Raw genomic sequence first — 14,518 nt, forward strand, 5'->3', positions numbered from 1 at the left:
AGCACTAAGCAATGTATAACAAGAAACTCAATTTCTACAAAAAATTTTTGCATTAATAGATTATAGAATAATCTAATAATATTAGAAAATAGAGGAAGGATATATAGAAATAATTTTTAGAACTTGTTGGTGTCATTTTCAAATGAAATTTCATTCTTATTTATAGGAATTTTCATGTCTCTTTATAGAGGAATCTTCCAATAGATGTCTTTTCTAAATAAAAATATTTTTAAAAAGACGCATAATTATTCATCTAATATTAAAACTATTCAAATAATCAATTAATTAAAAAAGCGTTAAATATATGTCAACCGTCATAAATTATGTAGTCTAAATTTGTTTATATATATACTTTGATTATGAAACAAATTTAACTTTTACAAATTAAATATTTACAAAATATAATTATGATTTTATTAATTAATAATTTTTTTATCACTTAGATTTTTTATTCACGTAACAATTTCTTAATGAAAAATATGAAATTATCTTCTTTGTAATTAATGATTTTTATTCTTTTACGAAACCAGCATGAAAGCATTTTAATAAAATTTTAGTAATTCAAAAGTAGCCTATTTATTTTGGATCGATGCTTTTGTTCTTAAGCGGTTACATCTTGCTTTTATTAAAGCGGAATGGGCTCAAATTTTCCGGTATTATAAATTTTATAACTTTGTTGATGCATATTTGGATCACAACCCCATCAAAATTATCGCAAGATCTTCAACCCCTCAACATAAAGTGAGACTTTTTAAATTGGAGAATTAAGTGGTTAGTAGAAGATGATTTTTTGGATTTAATTGTCGAATCTTGGGTGAGGTGCGACCAAAGTGATGTCTAAAGTAAAGTGCTTCCCTGTGCGTCTCAATTGAAGCAGTGGGATAAGATGTTACGGAGTCATTTTGGTTTGCACATTGATACAGTGAAACGCAATATTCAGACTTCCCGTAAGACTGATTTGGGTATTTGTTGAAGTTGGCATGCATGCAGCAGATAAAGCAATTAAGGAGCAGACCATGCAACATAAGTTATGTGGATAAAGTATGAAGATCAAGTACATGCAGTTACTGAAGTTGATGCTACTGTTCAATTTCAGTTTCATTTTGTTACTTTAAGTAATATTTTGTAACTTAGTTAAATTAGAACTAAGTAGGTAGTGTATTTAATGCATTTGATGCTGATAAGATTGATAGATCAACTTATCTAATTTTGCAAGTTGTAATTTGCAAGTTGTGCAAGTTGCAATGAAGACTAAAAATAGTAAGTGAAACCTGTCAAAGCTGACCAACTTATGACTGGTATATGTACTGGCAGTATGCCATCTTTTAATCAATGAATTTCACAGAAATCATTCAAAAAATACTCTTTCAATTTTTGCTTTCTTTTACCAAGTAAAATTCTGTTTTGTTTATCCTGCAAATATCGAGCCTTCAATTTCATTCTGTTTTTCAAGCTCAAATCTCCTGACTTGAATTTTTCAAGTTTTCTTCATTCTTCATCCAAATTCTTTACATTGTTGTTTAAGCTCCAGACTGAAGTCCATACTTCATCCGGATAAATTGTTCAAAAACCCAACAATTGGTATCTAGAGCCAAATTCTTAGTGGACATGTCATATTTCAATCCTTAAAACCATGTCTTCCTCAGGTTTTTCACCAGCAGCACCACCAGTCTTCAATGGAGAAGGCTATCACACATGGGTAGTAAAAATAAAGACTTACCTACAGGCATTTGACCTATGGGAGGTTATCAACTCAGAAGCTGAACCAGCACCTCTATGAGTTAACCCAACAGTGGCTCAGATAAGGCAGCATTCTGATGAAAGAACCAAAAGGCACAAAGCAATGTCATGTATCCAAAACAGTATGTCTGATGTCATTTCCACAAGAATCATGGCTTGTGAGTCACCAAAGCAGGTCTGGGATAAACTGAAGGAGGAGTTCCAAGGGACTGAAAGAACAAGGCAGCAACAGCTATTGAATTTAAGAAGAGACTTTGAAAACTTGAAGATGAAAGAGGAAGAAACAATAAAGCAATACTCAGAGAGAATCATGGCCGTAGTAAACAGCATAAGGCTACTTGGAGAACAGTTTAGTGAAGCAAGAATTGTAGAGAAGGTGATCTCAACCTTACCTGAAAGGTATGAGGCAAAGATTTCATTTCTTGAAGACTCGAGGGACCTGACCAACATATCCTTGACAGAGCTGATCAATGCTCTTTATGCTCAAGAGCAAAGGAGAGCAAGTAGACTGTGCCTTCCAAGCCAAAAGCAGACCAGCCACAAACTCCTCTGCCTATAAGGGGAAGAAAACCTGGAAAGATAAGCCTAGAATAGATGGTGCAAGAAAATATCCACATTGCCCACACTTTAAAAGGCTAAGTCATCCAGGTGAATTATGTTAGTTTAGACTTGATGTGCAGTGCAAAATCTGCAAAAAGATGGGTCATGCAGAAAAAGTTTGCAAAAATAAAGGCAAATAGAGGCCAAATCAACCTCAATAGCTAAGAGCTGAAGCTCGAGTTGCAGAAGAAGGCAGTGACCAAGAAGAGCAAGTCTTTGCAGTTTCTTGCTCAGTAGCCAAAAGAAAAGCCACAAAAGGTTGGTTGATTGACAGTGGATGCATAAACCACATGACTTCGGATGCTGCTATCTTCAAGTCAATTGACAGAAGCTTCACAACAAGGGTGAATGTTGGAAATGGACACTTCATCAAAGCAGATGGCAAGGGAGATGTTTTGATTGACACTCCTACAGGTACCAAACTTGTTTCAAATGTACTTTTGGTGCCTGAAATAGATAGAAACCTGCTCAGTATAGCTCAGTTGCTAGAAAATGGCTATTCTATGGTGTTCAAAGGCAAAGAATGCCTAATCAGTGATCCAAATGGATCCAAGCTCATGACAGTGACCATGGCTGACAAAAGCTTTGTGGTGGACTAGAACAAGGACGCAGACAATGCCTACACAGCTGCTCAGGATGAATCCAAACTGTGGCACAAAAGACTTGGTCATGTCAACCACAGCTCAATGACTCAGCTAACCAAAGAAGATCTAGTTGAAAACTTCACTAACTCAATTGAAAAGGAAGAAGTTTGTGAAGTATGTCAGTTAGGAAAATAAGGTAGACTACCATTTCCTACAAACAAAGCTTGGAGAGCTTCTAAAAGACTGTAACTTGTACACACTGATGTGTGTGGTCCAATGAAGACTAAATCTCTAAATAGCAGCAAGTATTTCATTTTATTCATTGATGATTACTTAAGATATTGCTGGATTTATTTTTTAAAACAGAAATCAGAAGTGGCTTCAATATTCTTGAAGTTTAAAGCTGCAGCAGAGAGTGAAACAGGTTGCAAGTTGAAGACATTGAGGTTTGATAATGGGACTGAGTATACTTCATCCGGGATACATCTATTTTATGATGAAGCAGGCATCAAACACCAACTCACCAACACTTATACACTTCAAAAAAATGGTGTAAGTGAAAGAAAGAACAAAAGCTTGCTAGATATGGCCAGATGCCTAATTTTTGAAAGAAATTTGCCTAAGACGTTTTGGGCAGAAGCAGTTAACACTACAGTTTACCTCCAAAACAAGCTCCTAACCAAGGCTTTGGCTCAGAAAACTCCATTCGAGGCCTGGTTCAGGTTCAAACCATCATTGGCTCACCTAAGAGTCTTTGGATGTGTATGTTATGCTCATGTTCCAGTAGCAAAAAGAGACAAGCTTGCTAAGAAAGCTCAACCTGGTATTTTGGTAGGCTACAGTAGTATCAGGAAGGGTTATAGGATACATGATCGTTTAAAAAATAAGGTCTCTGTGAGCAGAGATGTTGTATTCGATGAGAAGTCAAGTTAGAACTGGGATAAAAATGAACCAGACGCAGTCTCTGAAGATCTTGCAACAAATCAGACTGAAGTTGATCAAAATGGTCCTGAAATAGACATTGACGATGGACCAGTCAGAGGCACTAGACCATTGGCTGAGATTTATGAAAGAGCTCATGTGGCTGCTATTGAACCAAGCTGCTTTGAAGAAGCTGAAGCTCATCAAGGCTGGAAACAGGCAATGGCTGATGAAATCAGTATAATTGAGAAGAATCAGACCTGGCAGCTAGTTGAAAGACCACTCAAAAGAAAAGTAATTGGAGTGAAGTTGGTGTTTAGAGCCAAGCACAATATTGATGGAAGCTTGAACAAATTGAAAGTAAGGCTGGTTGTAAAAGGGTTCAACCAAAAGTATGGCATTGACTACTTTGAAACCTTTGCACCAATGGCTAGACTTGACACCATAAGGCTGCTAGTTGCCTTAGCAGCACATATGCAATAGAAAATCCATCAGCTAGATGTGAAGTCAGCCTTCCTCAATGGATTCCTTGAAGAAGAGATATATGTTGACCAGCCTAAAGGCTTCAAAATTGTTGGTCAATAACAAGGTGTACAAACTGAAGAAAGCCTTGTATGGCTTGAAACAGGCTCTAAGAGCCTGGTATAGTAGGATCGATGGCTATCTAGCTAGCCTTGGATTTGAAATAAGTATTAGTGAACCTACTTTGTATGTGAAAAACCAAGGTAGTGAAACTCAACTGATAGTGTCTCTATATGTTGATGATCTGTTAGTAACAGGAGGAGACCAAGCAATGCTGATAGACTTCAAGTGCAAAATGCAACAAGTGTTTGAAATGTCTAATTTGGGACAAATATCTTACTTCCTTGGCATGGAAATATCCCAAACTCAGCAAGGGATCTTTCTAAATCAGAAGGCTTTTGCCTTAAAAATTCTAAACAAATTCTCCATGCTGAATTGTAAAGCAACAAGTACACCAATTGCCCTTGGAGAGAAACTATTAAGCCAAGGCAATTTTGAGAAGGTTAGTGAATCAACCTATAGAAGTCTAGTTGGATGTTTGCTCTATTTAACTGCCACTAGACCAGACATTATGTTTACTGTAAGTTTGCTTTCAAGATTCATACACTGCTGCAATGAAAAGCACTTCCAAACTGCCAAAAGAGTTCTCAGGTACATCAAAGGTACTAAGAGCTATGGAATACTATTTAGCAAAGTTGAAAACATGAAATTGATTGGCTATGCTGATAGTGGTTGGGCTGGATCGATAGATGATATGAAGAGTACCTCAAGGTATATATTCACCCTTGGTTCAGCCATTTTTTGTTGGAGTTGAAAGAAGCAAACTATTGTTGCTCAATCAACTACTGAAGCAGAGTATGTGGCAGCTACAGGAGCTGTCAACGAAGCCATTTGGATAAGAAAAATAATGGTCGATTTAAATCAACACCAAAGGGAAGCAACAGAGATCAATTGTGACAACCAAACTGCTGTTGTAATTGCAAAAAATCCAGTGTTCCATGGGAGAACGAAACACTTCAAGATCAAATTTCACTTTGTTAGAGAGATGGAGCAAGCTCAAGAAGTGAAGCTGATTCATTGCAGTTCTGAAAAACAACTTGCTGTTATCCTAACAAAGCCCCTTAGTGTGTCAAGATTTGAAGATTTAAGAGCCAAAATGGGAGTTTGCAGCATGCAAGCCAAGGAAGAGTGTTGAAGTTGGCATGCATGCAGCAGATAAAGCAACTAAGGAGCAGACCATGCAACATAAGCTATGTCGATAAAGTATGAAGATCAAGCTGTTGTAGTATTTCCTGATGAAGTACATGCAGTTACTGAAGTTGATGCTACTGTTCAATTTCAATTTCATTTTGTTACTTTAAGTAATATTTTGTAACTTAGTTAAATTAGAACTAAGTAGGTAGTGTATTTAATGCATTTGGTGCTGATAAGATTGATAGATCAGCTTATCTAATTTTGCAAGTTGTAATTTGCAAGTTGTGCAAGTTGCAATGAAGCCTAAAAATAGTAAGTGAAACCTGTCAAAGTTGACCAGCTTATGACTGGTATATGTACTGGCAGTATGCCATCTTTTAATCAATGAATTTCACAGAAATCATTCAAAAAATACTCTTTCAATTTTTGCTTTCTTTTACCAAGTAAAATTCTGTTTTGTTTATCTTGCAAATATCGAGCCTTCAATTTCATTCTGTTTTTCAAGCTCAAATCTCCTGACTTGAATTTTTCAAGTCTATACTTCATCCGGATAAATTGTTTAAAAACCCAACAGTATTACTTCTTTGTTGAATTTGAAATATGGACTTGATAATTTACTGGCTCAAGAAGTTGTTTATTGAAGATAGCATTCGAAAGTGTTCTGGCTCAAGCATGGGGAGACAGATACCAAGAATTTTCACGCCCAAGTGTCGAAGCAACGATGCATTAACAATATACAAATGCTCTTAGATGATCACAGGCAATCGTGTATTGAGGAACAAGGAATGTGTGATATTGTTTCTCAATACTTTAAGTTCTACTATAATTCTTATGGATTGGATTTTAATTTATGCAAAGGATAATCACTTCCTGATTGCTCCTTTATAGATTGAAGAATTTTGAATGGCAGTTTTAGAGATGCAACCCGATAAAACCTCTATTTTGAATGGTATGAATTCGGCTTTTTTCCAACACTGGTGGCCAATCATAGCAAATGATGTTTTCTTCCAATGTTGTACATGGCTTAATACATGTGAGTTTTCTGTGTTGATTAATGATTCTCTTATACCGTTTATTGCGCTTTATAATGTTATTTATAAAATTATAAAATTGTAGATAAAATTTTGGCTAACCAGTTGAACAAAATTATTTCTCCATCACAGATGGCTTTTGTCCCTAGATGTCTTATTATGGATAATATTATGGTGGTGTTTGAATTAATTCACTGCATTAATAAAGTTTAATATTGACATTAGTAAAACTTAGGATCGTGTTGATTGGAATTATTTGTATTTCATTTTCACTAAGCTCGGGCCTTTGGAAAAATAATTAAAAACTAATTGATGTGTCGTTGAGAGCACAAAAATATCCTATTCCCTGTAAAATAGTAAAAATAACAGTAAAGGGGAAGTAGGGTCAAATCCTCAGGGACCGGATTGTACAAATGCTCGTTTCTTGAAATCCTGGACAATTTCTTGGCCAAGAAAACCTGCGTTCCTGAAAATAAAAAATAGAATTAAGAATCTGGAAAAATAAAAACAGAATTTAAAGTGAATTGAAATTGCAAAATTAAATAAATTGCAGAAATTAAAATAAGGAATATAAAAATAAATAGAGTTGGGAAAAGAGAAAGTTTCTTATATGGCTAGATTCCAGCCTCCGATTGTCTCGTTTCGCCTTAGGTTCAATCATTGGCTTTTAAGTAACCCTTCTCGACAGGATAAGCCAGTTATAGTGGAAGAGGACGCCTACGACCACCAGCTCCAAAGATTTAGACTTAAGATTTGGCGGAACCTGACTCTAAAAAATAATCGCTTTTTTGGGACTATCTTCTGCTAGATCACCACTTCACAATGGCGAATACCACACCGTTTTGTCTTTTGAATTTGCCAACCTCTAACGCAGAAAGCCAACGAACCGATTATGTAATCTTCCCAAAACGTACAAAACGGTCGTTCCTCGCACAAGTTGAAAAGATCACCTATTAAGGGACATGGACGGAAGCGTCAGCCCCATAGTGCGGAGAAGCAATGAATACCCTGTTGAGAAGGCTAAGCGCGGATTCTAAGCCTCATTAACCTTTTTGGAGAATTTTGACAACTTTCGGCTAGATTGGTTTAGTGGCTCATGATTTTTGGGGAAGAAATAAATAAAATAGATATGAGATTTTTATTGAAGAAAAGATGGAGAGAACAAAAGACAGAGTTTTTGGGAGGAGTGATTACAGAAAAAGAGATGTCAAATATGTGCCACTCCATCCCCTATTTATAATACTAGAAAACCTAATCTATTTCTAATGAAATTCTAAAAGATAAATACAAATAAATAAAGATAAATAAAATTAAATCCTAAAATTAAATCTAAATAAAAATCATTAATAATTATCCTAATATAATTGAAATTAAAATAGAGTCTTGTGCTATAAAATCTCTTCTTTTGCATTTTAGTCCTTGGGTCTTCCATGTTTGCATTTTTGGCACCACTTCTCTCTTTCTTTGCATGTTGGCCCATTATATCTTCAAATTTGCACTTTTTGCCCTTAAATTTCCTCTTGCCTCCAATTTAGTCCCTAAAAGATAAAAGACCACAAAATAATCCAAATTAGTAGGATCATACTCAAAATAATCATGCAATTAGGATATAAAATATGTCGTTTTAGAGTATTATCACTAATGATTGTGTTATTAAAAAAAACTAATAATCGTGAATAATGCAAAATGAATAATAATATTGTAATAAAATAGCACTATATAATTGATAATAAATATGTAAATTACAAATTTTATTACTTCACTTTTTGAGAGGTTTGATTTCTCCATCAAATATTAAAATGTCAATTTAAGCAACAAAGTCAATAATATTAAAAATTTTAACTCTTGTTATTCATTGGTAATTACATTACATAACAAGATAGCATCTTTTGATTATCACGATGGAATTCCACTGTTCCACATGGTTTTATGATTTTCTTTTAAATGTTTTTAGTTTTAGTTTTTTCTTTTTTAGTTCTTCAAAGTTATAAAAGAAAATGAAATTTGATTACTAATATTTGTAAAATATTAATATTTTATCTTTTGACGTAATGAAAATTTTAATATTCCTGATATGATTTCTTCATTTGATGATGTAGCCTAGTAACCACTTAAATCTATATTAAATAAAATTTATTAATTGGTTAAATTTATTTAAATTTAAAAGGTATAATTATAATAAAATATAATTTTTAACTTCATAAAAATATTGAAAATTAATTTATTCATTTTATAAAATTTAAATGTTTATTTAAGTATCATCTTAACATATTTTAATATAGAAAAATAATTTTATTTATGTAATTTATTCGTAACATATGACAATTTTCATAATTAAAAGAAGTTTGATAAATAGTAATAAATAATAATATAAAAATAGTTAACAACTTTGTAATAAATATTATGTTGATTTAAGTAATGTGCAGTGTTCAAGCTTCGGTGCAGTGGCGGAGCGGATGTTAACATTGGGAGGGCTAAGGTGGGAACGGAATCTCCACAACTTGCAAGTGGGGATGGCTACAAGGAGAAAAAATGGAGAAAGTAATTTGAGTGCCAAGAATGGAGATCAGTGGTGAATCTAGAGTGGCTGGCATAGGCCCGGCCCCTATAAAATGTAAAATTATTATTTAAGTTTTTAAATTTTTTTAAAAATTTTAAATTAGTAAAGGTAAAATTGTACTTTGGCCTCCTAAAATTATAAAAATTCGATTTAATCCTTTAAAAATTATAAAGATATAAACTATAAAAAATTAAAATTTCATTCGCCCCTAAAAAATTGTTCTAACTTCATCCTTGGTGGAGATGTGTCTTTTTATATTCCAATTTTCACTCCCCAAATTTGACTTCTCCAATAAGATTTTCTATTTGTTTTTATCAAAAATAATTTTTCAATATTATTTTTAATACTATAAAAATATTTGAGGAGCTTACATCTATATTTGAGAGGACCATAATATGTATATAAATAGAGAAATTGAAAAATCTTAGACCTTGAGTGGCCATGGCCTCCTGAGTCTCTTAGTAGCTCTGCCACTACTTCGATGAATGTTTCGATTGAGGTACAACTAACTCAATTACCAAGTAACCAGAAATAACAACTTGTGTTCAAAGATATTGATAGATAATAGAATAGATGGGGTGATCTAAAGGCAAAACTTGAGCTATTTGTTTGGAGAAAAAGGAATTGATAGTGATGAATATGGAAAGTTTAGTTAAATGGTGAAAGTCTGATAGCAATTATTACATTTAAAAGAGGAGATTGATTTTACTTTCTACTAATTCAATACATTATGATTGCATGATGAATGAAACAAAATTGCAATGCATGGATTGGACTGAATTGGTAAGGTTAATAGGGTAAAATAGGATTTTAAAATCAAATTATTTATAATGGAAGGCTGTAATGAAATCAAATTACTCCTTTTCTGATCACGTGGCAACCAATTGTTCTTCCACATGGCAGCTTTTGAACTTTGTTAACAAACTAATATTTGCTTATTTATTAAAAACTTAGCTATAGAATATATATACATTAGATATGTTCATCTTAAAGAAAAATAAATAAGAATTATTACTTTCTCTTTTTAAGTGATATCTACAATTAGGTATAACTCCTCAATTCTTAAATAGGAAGATAAATGTATTTTAGCGTGATTGTATTTATGTTGTCCTACACCTACACTAACAACAATGTCGATGCTAACCAATCTAAAACTCGGTCTGCAGTAAATAAGAACTATTAAAATCTTGATTCGTTTATTAACTTATAATATTACTAAAAATACACCATCAATAAACACAAAAACTTCTAGTAAAAGAGTCTCTTCCATCTGAAATCGGTTGTCTTTAGAGCAGGTAAACCGGTACCATGTTGAGGAGGGAAAGCCAGAATATTACCTGGTTTTAGATCAGAGTGAATGAATCCTTTCTCATGAACGTCCAAAAGCACTTCCAATATCATCTGGGTATAACAGTTAACATTCTTTTCTGGGATTTTACCATCATACTTGTTCATTGATTCTAACAAATTACCTCCTGGAGCATTTTCAATGAACATATTATAAACCTCTCCTTGTACTTACTCAACACTCATAAAACCACCATAGCATTGAATAATATTAGGACAATCGACAAACTTTAGAAGGATTTCTTTTTCCTTACCTAGAAAAGAAGAGTATTCTTCGTTGACAAAAAATCTAATCATAAACAAGAGCTACAGTTTTTACTAAATTCACTACTCTATAAGAATTGTTTCCAAGAACCTTGATTTTCATTACTTTAGCCTCCATTATTTTTTTTTAGAGCAAATGAAGGATTAAAATCTTAAGAGTTATGCAGCTTGATTTATATATATAAAAGGATTAATGTAGATAGTTTTCCCAATTTCATTTGTAAGAAGATTACTAGTGGATAAAGTAATAGTTTTATTATATTATTTGTTTAGCGTAAAGATAAATTATTGTTTGTAATTTTCTTTTTGAAACAATTATTTGTAATTTTCTTAGAATGAAAGAATTGGGTAGATAAGATAAGATGTAAGAGGCATAGGATATTATTAAATTGTAATAGAGCTTCACTTCATTAGAATCAATCTATACCGCCATCCCATTTCCCACAACTTTTTTCTCTCCATTCACCACGATGATTCTAAAACATGGGACAACAAAATATGTTATAAGAAGGTAAATACAGAGCATGGGAGTTATTGTTGTCCTCGACCAAATTTCGATTTCGTTATCCATGTCAAGTGTGCCACTTCTTTTGCGGGCAAGTTTTGGTACAATGTCTGAGGTTGAGAATCCAAATGAGACTTTATGAATATGAGAATTTAATCATCCATGTTGTTCGAGAAATCAAAGTTGGGGATGTCGAAACTATTTTTTTTTATTTTGGAAAAAATGGGAGTCAACCTAAAAACAAGAATGGAGTCGCCACCGATCTTTTTCAAAGTGTAATCGGATCACCTTGAGACTGATCATTTTAATAAAAAAATTTTGATTTATTAAAATAATGATTTGGTCTTCAAAACTAAAAAAAGGGTCCGGGAGCTGGTTATATACGAGGAAGGGTTAGCACCCTCGTAATGCCCCAAATTGGTACCTAATTGATTAATTAATATCCTAACGTCGAAAATTTGAAAAGATTTTAAAATACGATCCTATTATTTAAAAGAACACTTGAATAAATCAAATTGGATGCTAAGACCCTCTTATCTCAAAGAAATAAAATGTTACACCTAGTGAGTTAGGATACGACATTTCAAATTCTCGAAATTAAGCTTGTCTTTTGATTTTTAAAACTCATGCACTTAAGTTTAAAAAAAAGATATTCAATTATTTGGGTCAAATAAAAAATCGGAACCCAATAAGTTAGGTTACAATTGCTCAAAATTCCAAACGTAGAATATTGCCTTTATTTCTAAAAATCCTTATCTCGAGATAATGAAACGTCATATCCAGTGAGTTAGGACACAACACTTCAAATTCTCGAGAATAAGCTTTTATTTGAAGCTTATACATTTAGATTGGAGAAGGGTATTCGGTTATTTAGATTCAACGAGAAAAATTAGGGCACAATCTTCTCGAAGATTGTAAATACCAAGTATTGCCTTATTATTTTTTAAAATTTTTTCGGATTTGGGGGAAAATTGATACAATAATAAAACAATGCATAAAAAAACATTGATGAAAAACGACAATATGAAAATATAGATAAATAGCTTATAGAACACAAAATGGCAATAAACACATCATATACATTATGTAAGAAGCTAACATCAACAATCAAAGACAAATAAATTAAAAGACATATATAACAATTTAAAAAACAAAACAAGTCAAAATAGAATGTAAAAATAAATTTAAAAATGATAATAAATGAATTTATAATATATAATGTGAGAAAAGAATTTAAAAATCAACAAAATACAAAATGAATCAAAAATAGATGATATATCACAAAATTTAAAATAATATATATAAGTTTAAAATAAACAATATATAAAAAAAACTCAAAATAAACAATATATGAAATAATTTGTAATGATATAAAATAAAACATTATATAAAACGATATAAAATGAATAATATATAAGATAATTTAAAGTAACAATATATAAAACTCAATCAAGATAAAACTATTTAAAATATGTAATATCAAAAATAATAAAATAAAATTGCTTGAAATCAATACTACATAAAAAAAATTGAAATAAGTAAATAAAATAAAAACTTGCAAAAGGGATGAAAATAAAATAAATCTCTATACAGAATGATAAATAAATAATCAAGCGAATAAATACTAAATATTAAGCAAATTAATTTAACAGTATGATGATGATGATGATGATAATAATAATAATAATAATAATAATAAATACAATAATAATGATATAAAAAAATGTCCAATTAATCAATTAAATAATAAAGTAGCAAAATAACTAAAAATGGTCGAATTGAACTTAAAATGAAAGTTTGGGGCGAAATCAGAGATAAATAAAAGGGAAAGGATCGGATTGCAACGCGTGAATAAAATAGAGGGACTGGGAAAGTAAATATCCCCTCCCCCCAAAACGCATCACCTTGCGCGGGGCCACATTAAAACAGAAGGAAAATTATAGGGCCAAATTAGAAATAAATAGAATTTAATAGCAAAGCTATAAAAATGCGGAAGGGCTAAATACGCAATTAGCCCTTCCGATCAAAAAACGTGCGGATCTGGCTCTAGGTCGGGTCAAGGCGCGGGTCGGCCAAAACGATGTCGTTTTGGTGCCTAAAAGGCTTGCCCAAAACGGCGTCGTTTTGAAGGCCTATTTAAGGCCAAAATCTTTTTTAAAAAAACACGTTCAGCCCCTTTTAAAAAAAAACAAAAAACAAAAAACTCCCCTCCCCCCTTTATTCTCTCTATAGGCTTAAGGGTCCGGCCGAACTCCGGTCGATCGCCACCGTTGTCCGCCGCCGTTGACCACTAGTAGAATGATTTATACAACCACCTTCAATTTTTGATGTGGTACTCGAATTACGAGCTTGAAGGGTGATTGTTTCGTCTCCCACACGAAGTGTGAGTTCACTGTACCAACATCAATAATGGTTCTAGCAGTCGCTAAAAAGGGTCGTCCTAAAATTAAAGGTGCGTTACTATCCTCTTCCATGTCTAGAACAACAAAGTCTACTGGGTATATAAATTTATCGATCATAACAAGAACATCTTCAATGATACCCCTAGGAAATCTAATGGTTTTATCAGCCCATTAAATGCTCATCTTAGTTTGTTTAGGTTTCCCAAGACCTAGCTGTTTAAAAATTTTATCAGGCATAACATTAATGCTTGCCCCTAAGTCAGCCAATGCATTATGGACATCTAAACTACCAATTAAACAAGGAATCGTAAAACTCCCTGGATCTTTCACTTTGTTGGGTAGCTTATTCTGTAATATGGCTGAGCAAACTGCATTCAACTCTACATGCAACGCCTCATCCACCTTTCGTTTATTTGTTAAAAGCTCCTTTAAAAACTTGACTGCGTTTGGCATCTACGAAAGGGCTTCAATAAACGGTAAGTTAATATGTAGTTTCTTTAAAAGTTTAAGGAATTTACCAAATTGTTCGTCTGATCGGTCTTTCCTTGTCACGTTGGGGTATGGCACACGAGGTTTATATTATGTACTCATCGGCTTTGGGCCATTTTGGCCTACCTGATTCTTACCTTTGCATACCACCGTTTCTGGCCTTGGTTTTGCAACTAACCTTTCCTCATCTTGAATGGCAATCGCGTTGAGTTGCTCCCTTGGGTTAGATTCAGTGTTGCTTGGCAGGATACCTTGTGGTTGTTCGGATATCAATTTAGCGAGCTGACCTATTTGAGTTTTGATCCCGTGGATTGATGCTTGTTGATTTTTGGGTGCCGTCTCGGTATTCTAAAAATGAT

General features: G+C 33.0%; 1 protein-coding gene across 1 annotated transcript; it reads left to right on the forward strand.

Annotated features, from left to right (window-relative positions):
• The first annotated feature begins 3,026 nt into the window (after positions 1–3,026).
• On the forward strand, positions 3,027–4,328 carry LOC107937300 (uncharacterized). Its single transcript, XM_016870163.1, has 3 exons — positions 3,027–3,098; positions 3,291–3,747; positions 3,880–4,328. The coding sequence occupies exons 1-3, from the start codon at positions 3,027–3,029 to the stop codon at positions 4,326–4,328; spliced, it is 978 nt and encodes a 325-aa protein (XP_016725652.1).
• The last annotated feature ends 10,190 nt before the right edge of the window (positions 4,329–14,518 follow it).

The sequence above is a fragment of the Gossypium hirsutum genome, chromosome A07 (genome assembly GCF_007990345.1).
Source record: "Gossypium hirsutum isolate 1008001.06 chromosome A07, Gossypium_hirsutum_v2.1, whole genome shotgun sequence".
NCBI lineage: Eukaryota > Viridiplantae > Streptophyta > Magnoliopsida > Malvales > Malvaceae > Gossypium > Gossypium hirsutum.